Source organism: Diplotaxodon limnothrissa, linkage group LG5, assembly GCF_057381915.1.
Source record: "Diplotaxodon limnothrissa isolate DT_005_m linkage group LG5, D_limnothrissa_male_GT1.1, whole genome shotgun sequence".
In the NCBI taxonomy this organism is placed as follows: Eukaryota; Metazoa; Chordata; class Actinopteri; order Cichliformes; family Cichlidae; genus Diplotaxodon; species Diplotaxodon limnothrissa.
The window spans coordinates 5,705,960-5,728,715 of NC_140600.1; the positions used below are offsets into that span (position 1 = coordinate 5,705,960).

General features: G+C 39.0%; 1 protein-coding gene across 1 annotated transcript; it reads right to left on the reverse strand.

Moving 5' to 3' along the window:
• Positions 1-13,848: 13,848 nt before the first annotated feature.
• Positions 13,849-16,395, reverse strand: barx1 (BARX homeobox 1). The gene is made up of 4 exons (XM_085353705.1): positions 16,194-16,395; positions 14,840-15,119; positions 14,291-14,375; positions 13,849-14,013 (listed from the first exon to the last, which is right to left on the reverse strand). Exons 1-4 carry the CDS (start codon positions 16,393-16,395, stop codon positions 13,849-13,851), a joined length of 732 nt encoding a protein of 243 aa, XP_085209831.1.
• Between the last annotated feature and the right edge of the window lie 6,361 nt (positions 16,396-22,756).

The window sequence follows — 22,756 nt, forward strand, 5'->3', positions numbered from 1 at the left end:
TCAATGGTTAGGACCTGTAAATGTGTTCACAAAAAATCAACACGAGCAGAGACATCAGTTCAGCCCGTTTTCAAAATGAAGTTTGAAGAAGAAAAAATGTTGCTAGTCTCATAATTTCACATGAAAACTGAACAGCTGTAACATCTGTGACAACTGTAAACTGTGATGTATGTTTTGCATAGTAATATTAACAATAAGAGTTGGTATGTTGTGACCAGAATATTGATTCAAGCTGAACTTGCTACATGTATTACTCCTGAAAAAGTGCCGTTTGTTATCCAAATGTTTTATTTCTGTTTACCGAAATTTTGTGGTAGTTAATTGCGCTGAACTACAAGTCGCTTACAGGTCAAATATTATATTATAATACTACTATTATGGTTATTGTGGTCATCTGAAAATTCAACATTAGTCTTCCCAGTCTTGCAGTGTAATCTTTTTTGAGAGTTGCATATTTGAACAAGAGGTTGCTAAGTTATCTACAAATACTAGCACGCTTGTTTAGCAAGCTGTCACATTGATTATGTGGGGGTGGGAGGGGTGGGGAGCTCCCAATTATGTGACATGAGCTACAATAAAGAGCCAGTGAAGGGGGTAACCATCCATAAAGAAAAAAATGTTTTTTTTGTATTTGTCTGTAAATATTCTTTTGGGTATTTCAACATAAAAGCCTGTGGAGACTGAGTCACTCTTGAGCACAGCCACAGTGGGGCATTAGAACAACTGCAGGTTTTTGGAAGTTGCTGCTTGGAAAGGAGTTGTGGGTCCAAATAAGTCTACTAGCCTGTAATGTATCTACTGTATATTATTTACATGAGCATATCCCATTAGTAGGAAAATGAACAAGCTTCAGCCTTCTAATGATTAGAAAACCAGAGAAGCGAGTGAGTGCAACCATGACTCCAAACCAACATGTTACCAGCTGTCTCACCTGTTACTATCACTGTTATATTTCTTGTATAACAGGGTTATTGAGCTAAATTCATTCATAAAAAAAAACAAAACATGACCAATGCAAACATATCTACAATATGTGCAGCTGGTTAGACTGCACCACAAAATACTTGGTCATGATGGTTTCACTGGTTACCACAGAGTTAGAACAGGGAATAACTAGACTGCAATAAATACAATAAACCAGCACAGGCTGAAGGAAAAACAAACAGGTATTATAGTGCAACGTTTTACCGACCCTCCATCTACCCCAACCTCCTCCTTTGTTGTTGTGCTACATCACACTATTCTCCTTTATCCTTTCAACAAAAAGACAAGGCTTGTAATTACTGAGGTCATTAAAGGGCTTTTTAATATGAACATAAACAGATGTCATTTTGGAGGGTAGTCGTCTCAAATTAGAAGCACTGATGAACAGATCATAAAGCCATGACTGGAGATTAGATCCATCACTTATATTCAAGTCGTATCTAACATGTTTTCCATACAGCTCTTCTACATCTATGTTAAGGAATCTCTTTCACGTATCTCGCCACTAGTCACGGCTATACAATGCTGATTATAACTGTCACTTCTCGTTACTGTCTCCAAGGCCATCATTGAATTACTTACAGTTCCTGCGCCAGGAGTTTCTGATTGTTTTCTCTGAAATCCAAAAAAGGCCTGCAAGGAAACTTCCCCACTGATTCCAGAGCCATGTGAGGCACATCTGGAAGATTACTACGGTTGTGTCTTCCAGTCGACAACCACCCAAGCCCCTCTGCTATTTTAATCTGTGCTGAATATTCCAACAGGCTGCAATCAAACCAAATAAAAGAGGATTGGACACAGAACAGAAGGCTGTAAAATTAAAAACAATTGCCGGATATTGGAGAATAAGATTGTTTTGTGCATGTTTTTTTTCAACTTCTTGTAGAGCTGTGGAATCCATTTAATGTTCAGAAACCAGTTGTTGTGACATGTTGTAATGCTGCAGCCTGAAAGCCTTAAAAATTAATCTTGATTGTGACCAATGCCAGATCTGCATTTTCTTCCTTATATCTTTGACATTAGTTTACAGAATTACTCATAATTGCAATAATATGATGCAGCTGCAGTCAAGCTGTCACAGTACTATAAATTATGAAAACATTTCTTGCACTTATAATAGGTGTAAAGGGAGTAATTTGTTCATTCACAGACATGTTTGCACCCATGTATAAATCATCACTGTCTTCCCTGTCAGAAAGGAAAAACATGTTTCATGTTGATTTTACTGTTAAAGCCTTTCAGAGGACTTTTCTCTGAATGTTGAGCCATTTTGGTCCAAATAAGATGTAACCCGAGTTGACAAAAGTCGTATATCAGCTTTAATCTGTGTTGTTATTAGTGTTGCCTTTAGTTATTCTTAGCATGCATTCAAAACAAAAAGCTTAAGGAGCAGTAACCAGTGGTTCTCCAAGGTTTATCAGATTTTATTTTGTCACTGTGGGTTTCAGACTCAGGACCAGCATTTCTGCTTTTAAAGTCAAAACAATACTTTTCCAAAGACACACATTAATATACTGTATAATATTTCATTGCAGTTATTTAAAGCTCTTGGCAGCAAAGTAACTTTTGCGACAGAAGGCACAATAAGGAGTTCCTGATCATAATGTAGGATTTGATTTACTGTAAATGACTAAAAGCAATAAGAAAAAAACATGAATTCTTTCTTACTGCTGAAGTTAATGTTGGTTGGATAAGCAACTTCAATTTTAATATAATTGTTGTACACGTTCTTGTTGTTGTTGCTTTTATGTTGCGAGGAAATTATGTCAGCAAAATCATGAAAAACAGCTTTTAAACTTCCCAAAGAAACAAAATCACCTCATGAGTTGTCAACAGCTCTCAGATTTCCATTTTATGTCATTTTTCCTCTTTATTCAATGTAAATAAACAAATAAATAAATGTCCCTATTATTATAAAAATGGAAATGTTTACATACACGTGGTTGCTGTTAAATGTAGTAAATGTAGTATCTAAAGATAGATAGATAGATAGATAGATAGATAGATAGATAGATAGATAGATAGATAGATAGATAGATAGATAGATATTTAATAACTATCACTTTTTTTACTTTTTATCATGCTGGGCAAAGGCTTACTATTCCCATTAGTCCATCCTCACTTCCTGCTTTGCTCCAATCATAATTAATGCAGGTGTTAAGCAGGTGAATTTGAATCATTTGTCTGGTCTGTAAGTGAAGCAGGTCTGTAACGTTACTTATAAACCAATGTGTTTTGAATACATATAATAACTGCATAAAGGCGATTATATATTTAAAACAGTTGTGATGACTTTACAAAGTCTGTTGAACTTTGTAAAGTTATTTTAGACAAAATATGTTTCCTGTAAATGTAAAGTTGAGAATCCAATATGTTGACAGTTTTGGAGACAGTGTTGGACGCACACAGATGGATGGTTTTTACTCCACAAGAAAACAACCCATCAGAGAATGAAGTGCTCAGAGGAGCTTCTTCTTCAGACCCACCTGTTTGCACCGAGTACACGAACCTCGACTAAACTACTTAAGATAACAATATAACTCAAGATAATACTCTCTCAGCTAAACACATTGTGCTTAGCTTTGCCACCACTAGAGTTCTACTGAATGATAAGAATCAAAAGTCAAAAGCGCAGTAGCGTTAAAGGCTCTAATGTTTTCTCACAGTGTTTCTTTGCTATTCAAACTAAGTTTCCGCTTCTTGGGTTTCATCTGTTTTCATAATCTCTATTACTTAAGTCACAGAGGGCTTTTGCACGGCCGCTGCTTTTAGCCTGAGAAGAAATTCTTAAGACTATCAGCTTCATCTAAATGAAGCTCACCATATGAACACGCGACATATAATGAATTATAGAAAGCTTTAATGAGAAGTGAAGCTGTTTCCACACAGCCATGCTGTGATAATATGCTTGTAGTGAAGAATCTGTCCAAACAGCTCTTGGAAAGAAATGACAAACTTCCAGGGCATTTGTAATTTGTATACTTTATGGGGGAGAGGGCCTCAAAAGGAAAACAGTCCAACCTTTGAAACCATTAAACATTTAACTATTTATCATTTAATGAGTGCAGATATTTGAGGAAAAAGATAAAAGATGTGGTGATTGTGAAGGACAAACTTATTAGGAGGCTCCGCCCCTTCCGTTTCTGTAAGTCTTGAAGCTGTACCAAAGTTACATTGCTGCCCTGTCATGTCTTATTTTTGGAAAGTGGGATTGACTTTCAAGCTGGATTTTAAAAGGAAAGGGGGTTTTGTGCTGTAATTGCTATATAATGAGGGTTTCACTGACCTTCTGCCACAACATGTTTTTTTATTTACTCATCTCGCAAAAGGCATTGACTCCATTAAACAGATGGAAAATTCCTCCAGCTCCTGCAGGAATTTGATTTCTCCCAACAGCTGTCTTGCTTTATACAAGCATGAAGTCAGGGAATCGCCCATCTCAAATCAATCACGCCGGCTGACGTTTCCTACAAACTGTGCTCGCAGAGCTGAGAGCAGGAGGGGCAGCGTGGGCTGAGAACAGAGCATCGTCATGGCGGGTGAGACGGTGCGCTGATGTGGTCTTGTTTATGTCCTATAATGCCTCCTCGCCTTAGCTGCGTGGCTGAGCTGCGAGCTGAGCCACAGGAAATCACCTGACACCTGCAGGAGGAAGCTATACTTTAGCACCATTAGTTCTGAAATATACTGTGGGTGGTGGTGATGATATTACGCTTGGCTCTTTGTAAGCATATCTTCCAATCTGAACGGCCCTTTATCAACATAGCGTAGGTTTTGTTTTGTTTCCCAAGAAGAGCACAGATTTAAAGTCATGCATTAAATAACAGCCAGAATCTATTTATAGAATTTTGCCAATTAGTCCTTTGCTCCTTTTGTAATTACTACTAACCTAGTGGTAATGATGACAGGAGAAAATGTGAGTTATTATTTATGGTAGGACCGACAAGTCAAAATGTGATTAAATGATCTTTGGACTATCAGCTGCAGTCGGGGTGTAAACGCTTTGACTTGTTTCAATGAGTTTTCTTGGATCTGAAATTGAACTGAACCAATTATTCCAATAAATTCAGTCACACACACAACACCATAAACACTGTTAGACGAGCATATGGTGATACTAACACAGCCACGATTAACTCATACCGGCCAGTAAGAGCTCTATAAAATGTTCCGCACTGTTGCTTACTTGCTTATTAGTTATATTATTACTTCTCATCCGCATTTTCTGATTGAGTGGAAGTAAAATAAATGATATTCCCAGAAAAATAATTTCCCCTCTGATGGATGTGGAAGCCAGAATGTTCCGAGTGGTCATTCTGAATTATGGGAACGTGACTCTGAAGTCTGGGTGCGCACAGAAAATAGCATTTATTTTTGCCTGCAGCCCTGAGTGAGTGCCTGTTCACTGCACGAGTCGAATAGTGGAGGGCGGAACACTGACGACTTTATTCCCCCGTCACTTTAAACTGCAAATGTTGCCCCACAGTTCTCTTCATGTACCCGCCTCACAGTGTTGACAGTTCAGCTTCATAATGAATGGAGGTCTCTGAGCTATTTTGTACAGCTGAGAGTCTGTGAACGCACCATGTGTTAATGTGACTGCAGCTCGTTGCCAGGATAAGTGAGAACGGCGTAGGAAATAAATCATCAAATTATTATTATTATTATTTTTAATTTACAGTATATGTTTACACTGTGACGGCTGGACCAGTCATGTTACTAAGAGAAATGCAGGTAAATAATACCTTTCTGTGACATATGAGGACTCTAATTGCTGGAAAGCTAAGCCATCTTCTGTCATACTTACAGTTTCTTCACTTCTCAACATCCAACTAGTTACCAGCAGCCTGTCTAGCATTAGGCTTAAACTTTAAAAATAAAGTTTTGGACATTAATTTCGTCATCACAGTTTTTCTGTTAAATTGATTTAAATTCTATAAAAGTAGGGGGAACATTGCAACCCTATTTGGGTTGCCAGTGACATTGGTTCAGAGGTTAATGGAGAGGAAAGTATAAAGCGATGTGACTTCTTACCTATTTCTAGTGGGATTAGCTCTGATTTCTCTTAAGTGAATTTAACATAAACGGTATTTACAAAAGGGTAATCCAGCTACGTGGGAATACTGTTTCTGACGCAGGATTTTTACAAGTTAAAAGGATATTTGGGTAAAACAGCCATGATCACAGGGTACAACGTTCATCACAGCACCGACCAAATATCACTATATAAGGTGGGAAACTTAACCATCAGAAACTAAGATAACATCATTTGGAGTCTTCTGACCATCCTTTTAGCTCGGTTTTGAGCTCCTGCTAAATGTTTTTTATAGGGTCAAGCAAACCAACAATTCTCCCATAAGTCAGCACAAGGAAGGAATAACTCTCTGGACAGAAGCAGGCTTGGGGTGGGCTGCCACCTGCCTCCACCCACTGGGATTAGAGGAAAACTTTGGCTGTCATTTGCAGTTGGACTGTCAACTTTTAGAGCGTTTCCACCAAAAATAGCTGCCTTGTGCTGCAGTAAATGAGGCTGATGAGAGAGGTGAGACTGATCCAAAGCAGTGAAGTTACGGGTCGAGGTGGAAAACTTGGGAAACAGACTAAATAACAATACACCTTAAGAATGGGACTTCAGGGTCTACTGAAAATGAAAAATAGCAGTGGACCAAATAATCAGATGTGTGTGCAGTGATGACAACAACAGCCGTCCTCAAACTAAGACATGAAAAAAAAGGAAAGAAAGAATTTGTTTCCAGTTATTCTACATTTCTTTACATTGTTCACTTCACTTACATCACTTACACAACCTCTTTCTCTGGGATTTTATGGCAGATGACAGGAGAGTTAGCACCACCACCAAGCACCAACATACAATGTGGACGGAAGAAAAAGGTTCTTCTTGCTGGAAGGAAACTTAGCTACGACTCGAAGGTAAGGTAGCGGTGTGTATCCTGATAGCAGACATAGCCTTCAACTCATGTCTGGAATCAGGGAAGCGGAAAAAGGGAAGGAGACTCATAGTGACATAGCAGGGAGAAGATTAAGAGTGAGAACAGTTATTTCAAAGCATTACAGAACGGCAGAATGAAGACATTCCTTTGCAGGGAAGAACCCGCACATGCTCAAATGAACCTACATCTATGCTACACATAGTTTATTAACCAAAACCTTCGAAAGCTTTCTAATCACTATTTCTGCTTTCCAGATAATCTTCGCAGATGGTTTGAAAATAATAATTAACCACTTGGTCAATTATTATGACTTATCATGTCACTGTTAGACAGAGAAGAGCGTATCATTTACTGTTGTTAAATCACTCTTGGGCCTGCTGGTGAGGACACCAAATTCTTCCCAGAAGGTTGTTTATTTTGACTTTACCACTATCTAACCAACGGGTTAAGAGGTAAAAACCTCTGTATCAACTGATGCTGTACTTCTGCAGTGCACGTCTAGATTCTCAACACAGAAAACTGAGAGGAAAAAAACAATTTCATTTGCTTCCATTGTGGTCGTGGTGTTATCTTACAAACTTTTTCAATTTGCCTTTTTTTATTTACTAATCATTTCCAAGTGTAATTTGAATGCTGGCTCGTTAACTGTCAGATCCTTTGGCGACCAACAGCAGCATGTTGTAATTACTTCATTTCATATTTAGAACATTATGCCTAATGACTATGAGAGTATCTGTAAAAAATGGCAGTCCTATCACAGAGTGGAGTCATGCTGGCTTCTTCACTGTTTACCGTCCAAGCGGCCCCGCTCGCATTTCTATCAGTCCATATATTGACTGATACAACAACATATCTTGCCATCAATATCAACATCTTTCAGTTAGATTTGTCTCAGCAGATGTAATGTGGAACAGGCGTTGTCAGGGAGCGTCCAGTGAAAACAAAGAGAAGAATGGCAGAGCTAATGTGGAGCTGGGCCTGCACAGAGTTGGGTTTCAGGCTAATTGGGATCATACGCCGCATGTGCAGTTTTGGCACATACGTTAGATTAATCAGGGGCTCTTTAATCGTGGAGAATTTCTCCTGTGCGTGGTTGGGGCGGCTACTTCCCCCTACCCCCTCGGTCCAAGACCCCCAAGCCTGTGCTGCGTCTAAGCACGGACCTTTTGACTCCATAAACACCCGCTCGATAAAAATTGGGGTCAACCTCTCATTGCTTGCATCGGAGCGTTATCGTGCCACCACAAAGGGTCCCTTTAATGATTAAATTATATGGATGTTCCGAATTTGCAGATTCTTGGCAGCCGACTCTTCCTCCTGATTGTAATTTATGTCGGAAGTCATTGCTGTCCAACACTCGGCCCCCTCTCAAAGCCCAGGAGAGAGGAACGTGCACGTGGACGAGGCCTGCGTCGTCCAGCCCGCTCTGGGTCTTATCTGCACCGTGGAGCCGAGGCGACCTCACACATTCACCTTGCAGCATGTACAAATTAACAAATGCATTTCTAAAATGTGCTTGTGTTTTTCTTTCCTTTTTTTCTGGGACCTTTTTGCCAACCTCAGCTCTGCTGTTTAGGTTAACCTGTCATTAATCTGCATATGATTAGGCCCTGACATAAATTTGACATCCCGGGTAAGGACTGATTAGCCATTTGCTTTGGTGATGATGATGACTGTGGTGGCGGTGTGTGTGTGTGTGTGTGTCTGTGCGATGGCGGAGGGGGGATTGCAGATGTCCATGTCAGCTGTGGATCTTTGGGTGAAACTGAAAACTGAGACTACAATGTAAAGGAAAGGTGCCCTTTGGAAAAAAAAAACATCCCAGATGATTAGCAGGACTCCCGAGAATCTGGATTCCATCTCTTTCAAAGAAAAATGAATAAAGAGAGTTTATTAAGCCTTAGAGGCATCAACAGACTGAAACTAATACACTAACTAATAATATTAAGAACAAGCTTTCACAGTTACACTTGCACAGTTATTTCATCCATCCATAAATTCAGTATGTGGGTCTTTTTCGACGTAATGAGACTCCCATACTGCAATGCATCCATGAAGAAATGGGCTTGCCTATAATAATGGCACTTGGGTTACTGATTAATGTATCCTCTCATTAATAACACAAGGCCTTTGAAATGTAAAGCAATGGCAAGTTTATATTTGAAGGGAGGATTCAAAAAATTCCTCACTGTGAGAGTAAGAGCTCCACAGCGAACAAGTCTGCACTCTGTGAATAAAAGCCCTCACAATAAGTCTTCCTCCTCCCCGTCACCAGGCCAGCGGAGATTTGAAAAGTTTGACTTTCTTGCTCTACGTTGTCAAATCAGTGAGTTATAGAGTAAATAAATGTGTCTGTAAACAGTGGCACCCTTCTAAAAATTCTCCACTGCAACTCCAGGAGGTGTGATGCTGCACACCGACGGCTGCACGTAGCGTCTGCGCCACGCTCCGTAAACTTACAGAAACAAAGGCAGGCTCGGAGGGGTGGCCACTGCGGAGGAGAGCCTTAAGTGTAATGTGTGTTGATATGAGCTCTGGGGATTCTGGAACTGCTAAACATGTTCGTGTTTTTTATCTTAACTGGGAGATTCAGACCTTTAATTTTCACATTGACGACAGGGTGTAAGACACATTTCCTTTGAAGTAAACGAGCTCGACTTTTGGGCTTTGTTCTTCTGTTTACAGCAATTTCTACACACACACACACACACACACACACACACACACACACACACACACACACACACGAGCCACTGGTGTTTGCAACATTATGATCCAGCTGCTTATTGATCCCACGCTCTTCCAAGGGCAACATTTCAAGGTCATCAGGCCCAGAGAGTTTTTGTGGAAGTTGGCTTAAAAACAGGAGCAGGCATATAAAAATAGGTCAAATTGCAAACTTGACCTATTTTTATACATTTTTATAAATATTTGTATAAATGTTTATAAATTGACCTTTTATTCTGGTTGTTTGAACTGCTTTTGTTGTCGTTGCTTTTTGTTTTTTAACAAACTGTTTGATCAAGTTGCAGTTTTGCGTATGCTTTCTGATGCAAGCCATACTTTTAGACAGTGGTTTAAACTGTCCAAGTGGGGGCTGATGAGTTGTGATTGGCTGATTTTGATCTGTATTTGTATTGAAAAAACATTTTTTTTCAAATGGTGTCAGTGTCTCTCTAATATACCTGTTATATATATTTTTTTAAATATAAGCATATATATGTTGCTACAGTACATTGTGTGTTGTCTTTGTTTAATGAGTTTCCAAAGAAGGAAAAGTGTTGCACTTCCAGGCGCACTGACACTGCTTCATCATGACAGTAATTTATCTCACTGCATTTGATTCTTGACAAATGTCTTAAACTCAAGACTGGAGAACAAACAGATGTGCATCTAATCTAATGAAATCTAATGAAATAAAACACTTATCCAGCATAAAATATTATTGTGCTGTGGAGTCACTTGTTAGGCACCAGTAAAACCTGCAGCTGTATCTATTTTGTTCATTTACACACTCAATTGGCCGTTTTATAGCGTAATGAAAAGCATGAATATAAGCGTAATAAATTCAGCTAAAGTGTGAGCTGTTGTCAAATAAAATTCATGCCATCTATTATTTTTAATGTTATTTTAGACCTCTTTTAGTGCGCACGGTATTATTTGCTTTTACCATAAAAATAAATGCTACCATTCATGCTCCAATGATAAGCCACATCGACAAATATTTCTTCTACTTCTTTGTTTTAAAGTTTTGAATAGAATTGAAAAACAGACTCCTTATAAACGTACACTTTCACTATCTGTGGTCTCAGATCTGTCCCTCTGGCAAAAGATGTGAGACCCAGAATATGTGAAATACTAAAAGTTTTAAAAGTCATTTTCCAGCATTTTCAGTGTAAAACCATTCAAGAGTGTGTGTGCGTTTCATGTCTGTAATGTATGTTTATATAAAGTGCTAAAAGTCTATTCTTCTATTTAAGTCATTAACTACTGTTTTGTGATAATTACATGGGAAGTTGTTAAGCAAATTAAAATGAGGTGTATTAAAAAAAAGATATTGTAGCTGCAATGGCCTCTGAAGAAACCACACATTTTATCCTGTTTAATGGTATTGTTTAAATAACTAGGCCTGGAGTATTCCTGCTGCATACTAATAGAATTATGAGTCTGAGTCTAAACAGTGCTGGATTTTCCAAGGATAAATGTGAGCTTCCCTGTGAGATACTATTAGAATATTTCCAGAAAATAAAAATATGATATACCCTAACAGCGTTATCATAACACACGCAAAAACAGATCAAATAAAGTACCCTTTCATCCACGCTGTCAGGCAAATCTGAATAGGATTTTTTTTAAATCCATTTAATAACATCAGAGCAAACAGTGTTGTGTATTTTTTCCATTCCAAAGTAGATTATTTAATATCCACTGTTTATGGTGCAAAAGAAGTTACAATTATTTATGCAGATATATAGATATGGATATAGATACAAAGATATAAGCTTACTGTAGGATTTATTCAGTAGGATTTATATATTTAACTCGTAATGTTTGTTATTTCTATTTGCTTAGCTATTTCAGCTAGGCCACATTTCTACCACTCTTCTTTGTTTCTTTATCCATTACTTTTACCTGTTCATCTACTACATTTAGCTGTTTCCTACAGCTGTTATTTTACACTGATTACTTTTAGCTAACCACCCAGCTAATAGTATTACTTAAATGTGCCTGTTGTGCTGTTTTCCACATTCGCTTTGTCTTTTTTCTATTTAGGAAACCTTTGAACTATAACTTTGAGTCAAAAAATTGAACCTGATTTATTATTAATAATAATATGAAAATACTGTTTTTTATACTCATGTAGCATTTGTATTTAGAGGCAGTGAAGCTTTGAGACGCCACAGTTCTAATGATGAGAGTGACGAGAGAGCCCGCGTTTGTGATGATGCACCGATGCCTGAGAGTGTTTAATGCGAGGAGCCCGACGAATTTCCGGCGGAATTCTCAATTCCAACTCAGCATTTATTTTTATTAAAGACGCAATTCAGCGTTTGTTTTTCTCAAGTTGATCAGCTGAAAAAGCTAGAAATGCATAGAAATGTATGGCTTTAATGAACATTTAATTTAATTTAATGAACATTTAGAAAATACGGGATTAGGCCCCCGACGTGACAGCAACACAACAAAGAAGAAAAGAAGAAAAACGTATTCGAAATAGTTCGCCGATCAGCTACGCGTTAAAGTAATAATGTGTTCAGCAGGATAGCTTTTTAATGAAAGCTATCCTCATCTATCTATATCTATATATATATATATATATATATATATATATATATATATATATATATATATATATATATATATATATATATATATAGATATAGATAGATGAGGATAGCTTTTTAATGAAAGCTATCCTCATCTATCTATATCTATCTATCTATCTATCTATATATATATATATATATATATATATATATATATATATATATATATATATATATATATATATATATATATAGATATAGATAGATGAGGATAGCTTTTTAATGAAAGCTATCCTCATCTATCTATATCTATCTATCTATCTATCTATATATATATATATATATATATATATATATATATATATATATATATATATATATATATATATATATATATATATATATAGATAGATGAGGATAGCTTTTTAATGAAAGCTATCCTCATCTATCTATATATCTCTCTCTCTCTCTCTCTCTCTCTCTCTCTCTCTATATATATATATATATATATATATATATATATATATATATATATATATATATATATATATATATATATATATATATATATGAGGTCTGCGAGTAAAGAGAGTAACAGAAGACATATTCCGGCATTTTTATTTGATGTATTTACTTTTTACTAGTAAACCTTTATCTGTTCACTGTTATCGTTCAGCTTTGGTTTACTGAGATCAGAATTTCGTTTTATTGCCACAGAGGCGTTAAGGGAAAACTGTCTTTAATAACAAGCTAAAGAAATAATCTTCTCACCTCATGTTTTCATTATTATTATAATTATTATTATTATTATTATTATTATTATTATTATTATTTCGCAGTGGTTCTTCCTGTGCAGTCCAGATCTGTCAAGTTATTACCTTTTATATATTCTGATTAACATGTTCACGATAAATTCAAGCTAACGATACTGTAACATATTCTCCTGCATTCGCATTCACCTAAATGGCCCTGATATGTGAAAGGAGACCTATTTTGTATTCTCACCCCCCAAAAACTCCTCATTAAATAAATCCATATTTTTATTTCGATTAAGAAAGAGAAGCCCCAATGCTGCTACATGGAATCATGACATTACCACAGCAGGACACGCAGGTCAACAGCAACTAGTCCTAAACCTGAGCGCCTTTACGCCCCCGTGTCTCTGTTATCTGGAGCCTGGTGAATCGCTGCGAACTTGTCTGAATGTGCAGATATGTATCCATGTTAGGCGCGTGTGAACAGGGCCGCGCGGGGCCGGTGACGACACGCTTATCTTTAACCATGCCCCCTTTGCAATAAACGGAGAAGAGCCTTAGTGAAAATATATTTAATAATTAATCAAATGCAAAGTTACACAAAGGGAATGCAGGACAGATAAGTGAGAGCTGATCCTTAGAATATAAAGAGTTAGACCTACTGCAAATATTTGAGTCGCCTCCTCAACAGCAGCATCACGAGGGAATGCCACAAAAACGCCGGGCTGCTGGAGGATGTCGCCTCGTGCACGTTAGGTTTCTGTAGGGCTTTTTTTTCTTTTTCTTTTTTTCTTTTCTTTTTTTGCACCAGGTGGCCGTACGGTCCAGCAAAAAATCCCCCTTTTTTCAGGCACTCTGAGCGTCCCACAGGTTCATAGATAAAGAGGCTGGTCATTCCTCCTGAGCGTTCTCTAAGTGGGAGCTGGAGCCATCGGGCCGGTCAGCCTCTGCGGTGGATCGCTCCTGCTCAGAGAGCTGCTCGCTGCTGGGGATGGAGTTCTTCTTAGGGCGACCTTTGGGCTTGGTCGGGGACTCCAGGCCGCCGCCCTGCAGCACCTGCGGGAGAAACTCGGTTTTAGCCTCAGAGTACAGACGGTGACTCATACATGCGATTTGGCGTCCTTAACAAAGTTGCACACCAACATATTCAATGCAGGACACCCCCCCCCCCCCCCCCCCCCCCCCCCAAAAAAAAAAAAAATACTGCTGAATTTATTCCGCTGAACTGCATTTCCCATCAGGATAAGTTGAAAGAATGGAAAGCAGAAGCATCTCTTTACTTTTGCGTTGAGCTTGCATGTTAAACAGACTGTATTAAGTCCAGCCAACTTACAATTTTCTTCCATTTCATCCTCCTGTTCTGGTACCATGTTTTCACTTGGAGCTGACTCAGACCGAGAGACTCTGCGAGATCTATTCTGTAAGACACAAAATCAAACATATCATTAGAAGAAGAAGAAAGCAGTGTGGACCACACTTCCAAAGACCTCATCAAGTCACCAGGATAATAATGAGGTTTTATTGCTACCTGTTGCAGCTTGTAATAGCCTCATTTCGCTTTAGCTTTCTAAAGGTGGAACGACCCAGATCAAATGGAAGCTCTCACCACCGGCCACCGTGAAAGCGCTCAGGTGTGGTTTGAGCAGCCAGGTTAACGCAGCAGTTTTAGATTAAAAGCTGGACGAGGTTCGTTCGTTTAAACACACACTCAGTGTTTCAATGCAAATAGGAAACAGATAATAAAGACATGAATTAGTGATGTGAGAGAAGTTTTGCAGTGCTGTGAAGCAGTCTGCAGGTTACAGGCTGGAATAAATCCTACAGTAAGTCCCGGGAAAGCAGCTGTCTTTATCGCCATTATCCTCGGCGGTTTCCTGCGCACCTGTCGGGTGTAGAAAGGTACTTCTGCTTCTCGAATCGTTTCTCCAGGCCCATCAGCTGCAGCTCGGTGAACACGGTGCGGCTGCGGCGGCCCTTCTTGGTCTTGCTGCCTGCGTCGGCTCCGTGCTCCAGCTTCCCGCGGAGGTGGAGGTCCAGCGGCAGGTGGTGGGACGCTGGGCCTACCTGAAGGCCCGGGGCCGCGGACAGGAGCGGGGAGCCCAGCGAGCAGGACAGCGGTGACATGGGGAACTTTAGGAGGCTCGTCTGGTCGGCTTTAAGCACTGTGAACATGGCCGGGAAAGGAAACAACATATTACCCACGGCAATGAGGAGCAGATTTCAAAACGAGTTGGTTTTATTTACTCGATGTTTTCGAGGAGTGGGGACCCAAGGGGAACAACGGCGTAAACTACAAGTGGACCTTTAAAATCGATTCCCTGATCGTTTAAGGTGGGCAGCTCTCGGAGGCTAAATGAGTTCCCCGCAAACGAAAAGTCGTTTTAATATCGTGTGTTTTCTGCAGAGGACGCATGTGACAGCACGCACACGCTGGAGCAGATTTCAAAGCGCTGCTGCCACACGGACAGAAAAGCATGAATGACGTAGATACGATTAAGTTCTACTTATTTCTGATACCAAACATTATAAGCGTGGAAGGTTAGAATAAGGCGTCAGTATTATTGTGTTATTGTCGTTAGACATGTTTTCAAAGGTTAAAGGTCACATGATGTGAACATTAAACGAAACAAAGCACAGCTTCAAGCTTTAAAATTGGAGTAGCTACTGTGAATATTAAAGAGGCCTGAAATTATTATTAATAATCGGGAAAGGAAATTAGTCTTTCTCGTTCTGTGACTCGAATTGGAAAAAAGGCAAATGCAGTTCTACCCTAAACTACTACTACTACTACTACTACTACTACTATTATTATTATTATTATTATTATTATTATTATTATTTCTAGATATTGATCCATCATATTTAGATACCGTCACCGAGCGCTCATCAAAAGAAGAGCTAAGATTAACATGAATCTCATCGGTGATCCACGCTTTAACTCATTTAAGCTTCTAATATGTTTTTGTTTATGTTATATTCTGTTTCTTAATCAGATAAAACCCATTATTTAAAAACTTTACAGTAATTCATTTTCATAATGCGCCTGCCTTTTTCTTGTTTACAGTGTTACTTAAAAACAGCGATAAGAAAGGAAACATTTCCCCCATGCCTACATTTGTAATTAAATGTGAAATCCCCTTTGAATATTTCGCTATTGTATTAAATATTAATGCGTGTATTATCCCGGTGTGTTTTTTCCACACCGCTATGAAAGACTCATCCATCTTTTGCCTTACCCAGTTGGTTATGGAAAGGCCGCGCAGAGAGTAGAGCTTGTACTCCGAATTTAAGCAGCTCCCCGGCCGGAGCCGAAACTTTGTGCTCCGGGTGATCTGTGAGGATCTCCTCTATCATGAAACTCCTGTAGCGATGAGTTCTGTGGTCTGCATGAACATCCGGAGGATAGTAATGCGCCCCCATGTCCAAAGGATGCTGCATAATCTGGCTGTCGGTCACCGGAGCGCGTTTACCCGATTATCACTCCCTTTCAGTGGCCCAAGCCGGAACTCATATTCCCTCTGTTGCGCTGCTGTAGTCCGAAGATCAACGCTGTGGGCAAAGTTATCCTCAGATTTAGGATCAAGGCAAGTATTGAGTACAGGTTGCCGACTTTTTCTGTGCGCCTGCGGCTCCTGGTTTCTTTTTTTTCTCTTTTCTTTCTTTGTGTTTGTTTTTTCTTACGCTCTACTTCTGTCCAGATTTGATCCCATGTGGAGCAGAAATCTGGAACCGAAAGCAAAACTTTGACCCAAAACTCCCAAATCCTGCCGCGTTCATGCCCGGTCCCTGCGTGTGAAGCGCGGAGCTCGGAGCTATTTGTCAGGAGCGGAGCTCGTCACCTTGGCAGTGAGTTGAGGAATAAGCTTCGGATTTTAAGAGTCTCGTCATAGCTCCACCTCTTCTCGGGGTTTGTGTGCTGTCTGCCTTTGCTGACCCAAAGTTACATGCAAAGCCACACTTGTCCTGCATGGATTTATGCAAAAGGGAAGAAAATAAGGACCTGAGAGGACGGGCCTGCAAGTGACTTTTATATGTTATTAAAGTCACGAGCCTGGAGACTTGGAGTAGTTAGTGTGATACTGCAAAATGGAACACAGGGAACAAATGTTTGATATGTGATGCTTTTTCAGAATGTGATATACTTTTTTATTCATAAGCAATCTGTTGTTGGTTATTACCCATATTAGGCCATTGCATTAAAATGCATTCATTTCGCCTGTAACGCTGTTGCCAATAAATAATCAATAAATGAAGCCCATCCCCTTTTCTCTACTGCTGTGTTCCTTTATATGGTGCAATGAATGTAAAAAAAATATTACCGCAGATATGATTCAAAATCATTGCTGTCTCACCGCTGAGGTAGTTCCCTGCTTTAGGTGAAACATCTCCGGCATCTTCACTTTTCACTATTTTTTCTCTGAAATTGTGAAAACCCTCCCACAGGACAGCTTCAGCGGCTTTGAAAGCCGCTTGGTCGCACTGTGTTTTAATCTATAGAGCGGTAGAAGTAAAGGACAGTGATTCACACAATATTTGTTTTAAGTTAAAGAGCAGTGGATAGTAGCTAATGGATCATACCACTGTGAGGCATAGGAAGGGGAGTTTTCCAAAACGTAAACATGTGTTTTTATTATTATTATCATTATTATTATTAATAATAATTCATTTATATTTATTATATATTTTAACATTATATAATTCTATTTACTCTGATGCCTAAAGATGAGGAGAACAAAAGGATGATTTTTATATCTGGAAAGTTTTTAAGTGAAACAGCTATGAAAATTATTTTTACAGATTTTATTTCTCTCTCTCTTTAAATAAATACCTAAACAGGTCTAAACAGAAAATCTAAACACCATCTATACACCACCACAACAAAAGAAATGACCAGGAAGTAACAATAAGGGCATGTTGAATATCCAATAATCTGCAAAAGGTTTTAACCACTTGTTGGTTTCAGTTCGCATTCTTAAATCCAGTCTCTGGGACTCTATTAAGCACTTTGTGCAGCCACATGGCTGTGAATGATAATTCCTGAGAGCTCTGCTCGATGTGCAAGAAGACACCGGGTCAGAAGAATAGTGCTCTGTGTCCTCACAGATCCTTGTACCTGTCAAATAGACTCTGTGTGGCAGCGTACAGATGAGAGCTGATGCTATTTGGTAAAGTATGATAATGATTCAGCTCTGCACACTGCAGGTTGTTGGGTAACAACCTCCCCCTGGTGGTCATTTCGGAGATTGCAGATTATGCTCCTTGATAACGTTTCTGCAGTAAAAATCAAGAAAAAATACATATACTGCCTTTAGATGCTTCTACTGCTGCCCTCCATAATCACGTACACAGGTTTTGCTTTCCTCACCTTGTATGTTTTCTTAACATACATATTTCTCACCAAAAATAACAAAACAAAACAAAAAAAAAACCCCGAATGTGAATATTTTGTTCTTTTCTTATGGATAGTTTTCACTGTTTTTCATTTTCAGAGAACGACACACTCAACGGTCATTTATTAAAGCAAAAACTGAATACAGATTATGTTTTCTGAACAATATTATAGTTACAGTGCACAAAGTAATCTAAACCATATTGGTCTGGCTCATTATTTACAATGTGAAGATATGAGTGTTTCTTGAATCTTTACATAGTCAAACTAATAAATTGTATTTAGGAAAAACAAGGCGAGTTCCAACAAACAATATGCTACCACTAAATGAGAAGAAACATTACCATTTTTTGAGACAAAAACATTTAATAATGTCACTCATTTCAGACAATGAAGCAGTTTCTTCACAGTTGATCACACTGACCTTGATTTTCTATACACAAAACTTAAAAGAACATCAGAATACAGTCGCTATTCAGTATACACACCTTGTCCTATGTATTGTACCAAAACAATGTCCATTTATTTTCCAAATATAGAAAGAGCATCATCTTTTTCAAATTTTTCATTTGCTGACACTGATACAAAACTCAACGTCTTACAGGGTATAAGTGAGTTCAGCTACAGCAATGTTCAGATTGATGTGTGTGGTAGCTCATAGTCACTGTCAAATATCACTCATGACAACTTTTTGCTGGTTTGTATGCTTGTATTTGCTGTTCTGATCTTCCTTTACCATGCAGCCTACCTGCATCACTATAATAAACAGCCACTAGGATGCACCAGTGGACTACAGGAACGAGCTCTGTTTCTCAAGGATCATCTTTCTGTTATCCCGCAGAAGCAGCAGTGTGGCCTGCCGAATGAGCTCTGTACAAAGAAAAGAAATCTGACTTCTGCTCTCCTAACCTTTACCATATCATTTTTCTGAATTCAGGGGGTCATTTCAACAGCTAAAAATAATTGCTGGTACCCAGTGGTGCTTACATTGTAGGTATAGTGGAACAGGGGAGTAAAAAAAAAATAAATAAATAGACAAAAGCAGTTTAGCACTACAGCTAAATATTGTTTTGTGTTTGTTTTTTTCCTCTTCTTCTCTTTTGCCTACATTTTAAGCACCATTAGTTGCTAAGTTCTTTATATCAAGGGCGCAGATTTGGTTTAGGCATTGGTGGAGACAGATGATTCAACCACCGAATGCTGCCCTGTTTCTTTTTTTTTCCTTTTTGTCTTTGCTTCTTGATAAAAGCAGAAATATACTTGCCTACATATGCCATTCTACATGCTTTTAAACCATTTAAAATTACAATTCATAGTTTTATATGTGAATTATATAAAGTTAAATTACTATTAAGCAAATGACTGACTAAGTATTTTAGGCTTTAGTTTACTTCAGCCATGTAACACAGGGTCTGGCTACCATAATCTGTAGTGGGCAAAAGCAAGATGACTGATCAGAGTGAATCACAGTCTGGCCCAAATAGAGAAGCACCAGTTTCTAGTGCAGGGTTTAGGCCCTTTGGTATGATCCCTATGTTTAATATGGTCACAACTAAATTTAGAGGGAAGGATTCAGATATTAGTCTAGGTGAATGGAAAAGTAATTTGCAGACAACATTTGCTTTGCAAGGAGTTCCTGTAGATTTTAGAGCAGAATTAACACTCTGTTACTTAGAAGGCAAGGCTAAAAGAGAGATTTTAATTCTAGCACCAGAGAAGTGTAATTGACCTGAGCTAATTTTTAATGAGTTAGATAAGTTGTATGGGGATAAAACAACTGCTTCGGTCCTGCGCTCTCAGTTCTTCAACGCTCGCCAAGAAACACATGAAGACATCAGTTCATTTGCACTGAGATTACAAGAACATTTTCTCAGGTTAAAGAGGAAGGACCCTAGAGGTATGAATGACGAAGATATTCTTCTCAGAGATCATCTGGTTGAAGGCTTGAGAGACACTGCCCTTAGAGGTGAATTCAGAACAAAAATTCTAATGAATGATCAGTTGACATTTGCAGAAATTAAAGCAGAACTAATCCTGAGGGAACACGTTTATGGTGAAATGGTTGATCCAGTCCAGTGTTTTGCTGCCAAAGGTGAAAGATACAAGACCTGTAATGCTAAGGATATGGAACAGATCAAATCAGAGTTGTGGGAGGACATGAACAAGCAAATGACTACACAATTCAATGATTTATCACAGACTTTGATCAAAGAAATCCAATCAGAACTTCATCAAGCTACACAAGGGACTTTGGACTGGAAACAGACTGACCAGTCCAGATCAAGAAAGAAAGGAGGGAGCAGACCCAGAGTCTACTCAAACAGCTATGATGAACAAGGTAGCCCCATCTGTAACACTTGTTCCCAGCCAGGCCACATAGCTCGGTTCTGTAAAAGCACGCCTAGATCTGGATCGTTAAACTAGACGACACCACTGTGGCGGCCCAGACAGTGGGTTGTGTCGATGCCAATGGGCCTCAAACTGATGTGAAAAAACTGATTGGAAAAGTTCCTAAAGTCAGCTTGTGTCTTGATGATGTCCCAATACAGTGTATTCTGGATACTGGATCAAATGTGTCACTGATAAAGAACAGCTACTTCTCTAAACACTTCGGCAGTAATGGTATGAAATTGAAGGATGCAAGCAGCTGGCTGGTGCTCGAGGCTGCTAATGGACTAGATATTCCATACCTGGGTTATGTATTGCTACATGTGAAGATTGGACAGGTGGAACTCCCTGAATGTGGTTTTTTGGTGATTAAGGACCAATGTTTAACCGACAGTGAAGGCGTCCTGGCTATGAATGTTATTTCACAGTGTTACGAAAAAATGGATCAGGAGAAGCCCTTAGCCTACCTCTCCTCTAGTGGAGCCGAACAGAGAGCTTGGACTACTGCTTTTCAGATTTGTGCCAGTCAGGCACGGTTTGCAGCTTTAGATGGGTCCATTGGGTATGTACGTACCATAAATCGCCATCCTATACAGATTCCCCCTCGGAGTGAGATGTTGGTTTGGGGTCGTACGAAGACTGGAGTGGATGGCAGGGATTATCAATGCCTGGTGGAACCTGTCGAGGTGGGTGAAGTCTTAATTGCTAGAACATTATCTACAGTCCATGATGGGAGGCTTTTGATTAGGGTCCAAAACCTTAATGACTCACCAATGTACCTTTACAGACATCAGAAGTTGGTAAGACTTTTATTATTGACCCAGCAGATATCATACAAGAGAATAGTGTGAACATGACTCGTGTTGGTGTAAACAGAGTATGGACAAGCCCTGCCCAAGGAGAAATGCATGTTCCCTGATTTAACTGGTCTTCATTTGTCCACAGAGGAATTGGAGAAACTGCAGGCTTTATTGCATAAGCACAGAGCAGTGTGCTCATGCATAATCTTCCTGTGCATGAGGAAGATTATGGATTGACAAGCACCATGCAGCATTCGATTCCTACAGGCAATGCTGCACCAGTCCGTGAGTGCTATAGACAAATTCCACCAAAGTTATATCAGGAGGTGAAGAGTTTGATTCAAGGTATGTTGGATGCTAACATCATTGTGCCTAGTTGCAGTCCATGGGCTTCTCCGATTGTGTTATTCCGTAAGAAGGATGGGACACTTAGATTTTGTGTGGATTATCGTAAACTTAATGCTGTGACCCATAAAGATGCTTACCCTCTTCCAAGAATAGAAGAGTCACTTGCCAGTTTGGGTAACGCAAAGTATTTTTCCACACTTGATCTTGCCAGTGGATATTGGCAGGTTGGGGTGTCCCCACCAGACAGAGAAAAAACTGCCTTCACTACACCCATGGGTTTATTTGAATTCACCAGAATGCCCTTTGGCTTGTCAAATGCACCAGCCACCTTCCAAACTTGTGCGGGTAACTCCACGTGTAGCACCAAAGTTAATGATGACTCTTGGGTGGAGGATGAGGAGGAAATGGAGAAGGTGTGAGGAGAAAATTGTTAGAAGGCAAAGAAACTCAGACTTGGATATCTTTTTAGATGCTTCTTATTATTAATATTATCATCTTTTTCTTTCTACATAATAACAATAGTATATTACAATATTTTATTAGTGTATACTACTACTGAGCCAATTTAATAGTTAGGATCATCTTACTCAGCAAACAGATAATTTAGAATTCATCCAATCTGTACAAATTTGCTTTTTCTCTGAACAGGTTTGTGCCTACTTCTTAGACTGGTCTTCTGTTTGCCTCATCTCAGATCCAACCTTCGGTCACATTCATTCTCTCTGTTGCATGGCGAACCAAGCAGTTTATTATAATATATATTATTTATATTTTATTTTGTATCCATCAAGGGCTTCGGGTGATCTGCAGTTTCACCCTTTACCAAGCTGGAGACATTTACCTTTTCACACACTTTCCTTGGCCGAACAATGAC

Excerpts from the sequence above, each read along its gene's own strand:
- barx1 (XM_085353705.1), bottom strand. The coding sequence starts at position 16,395 with ATGCAGCATCCTTTGGACATGGGGGCGCATTACTATCCTCCGGATGTT. Across the intron at positions 15,120-16,193 it reads GCCTTTCCATAACCAACTGG|TGCTTAAAGCCGACCAGACG; the intron begins GTAAGGCAAAAG and ends CCATGTTCACAG. Across the intron at positions 14,014-14,290 it reads GGATGAAATGGAAGAAAATT|GTGCTGCAGGGCGGCGGCCT; the intron begins GTAAGTTGGCTG and ends TTTCTCCCGCAG.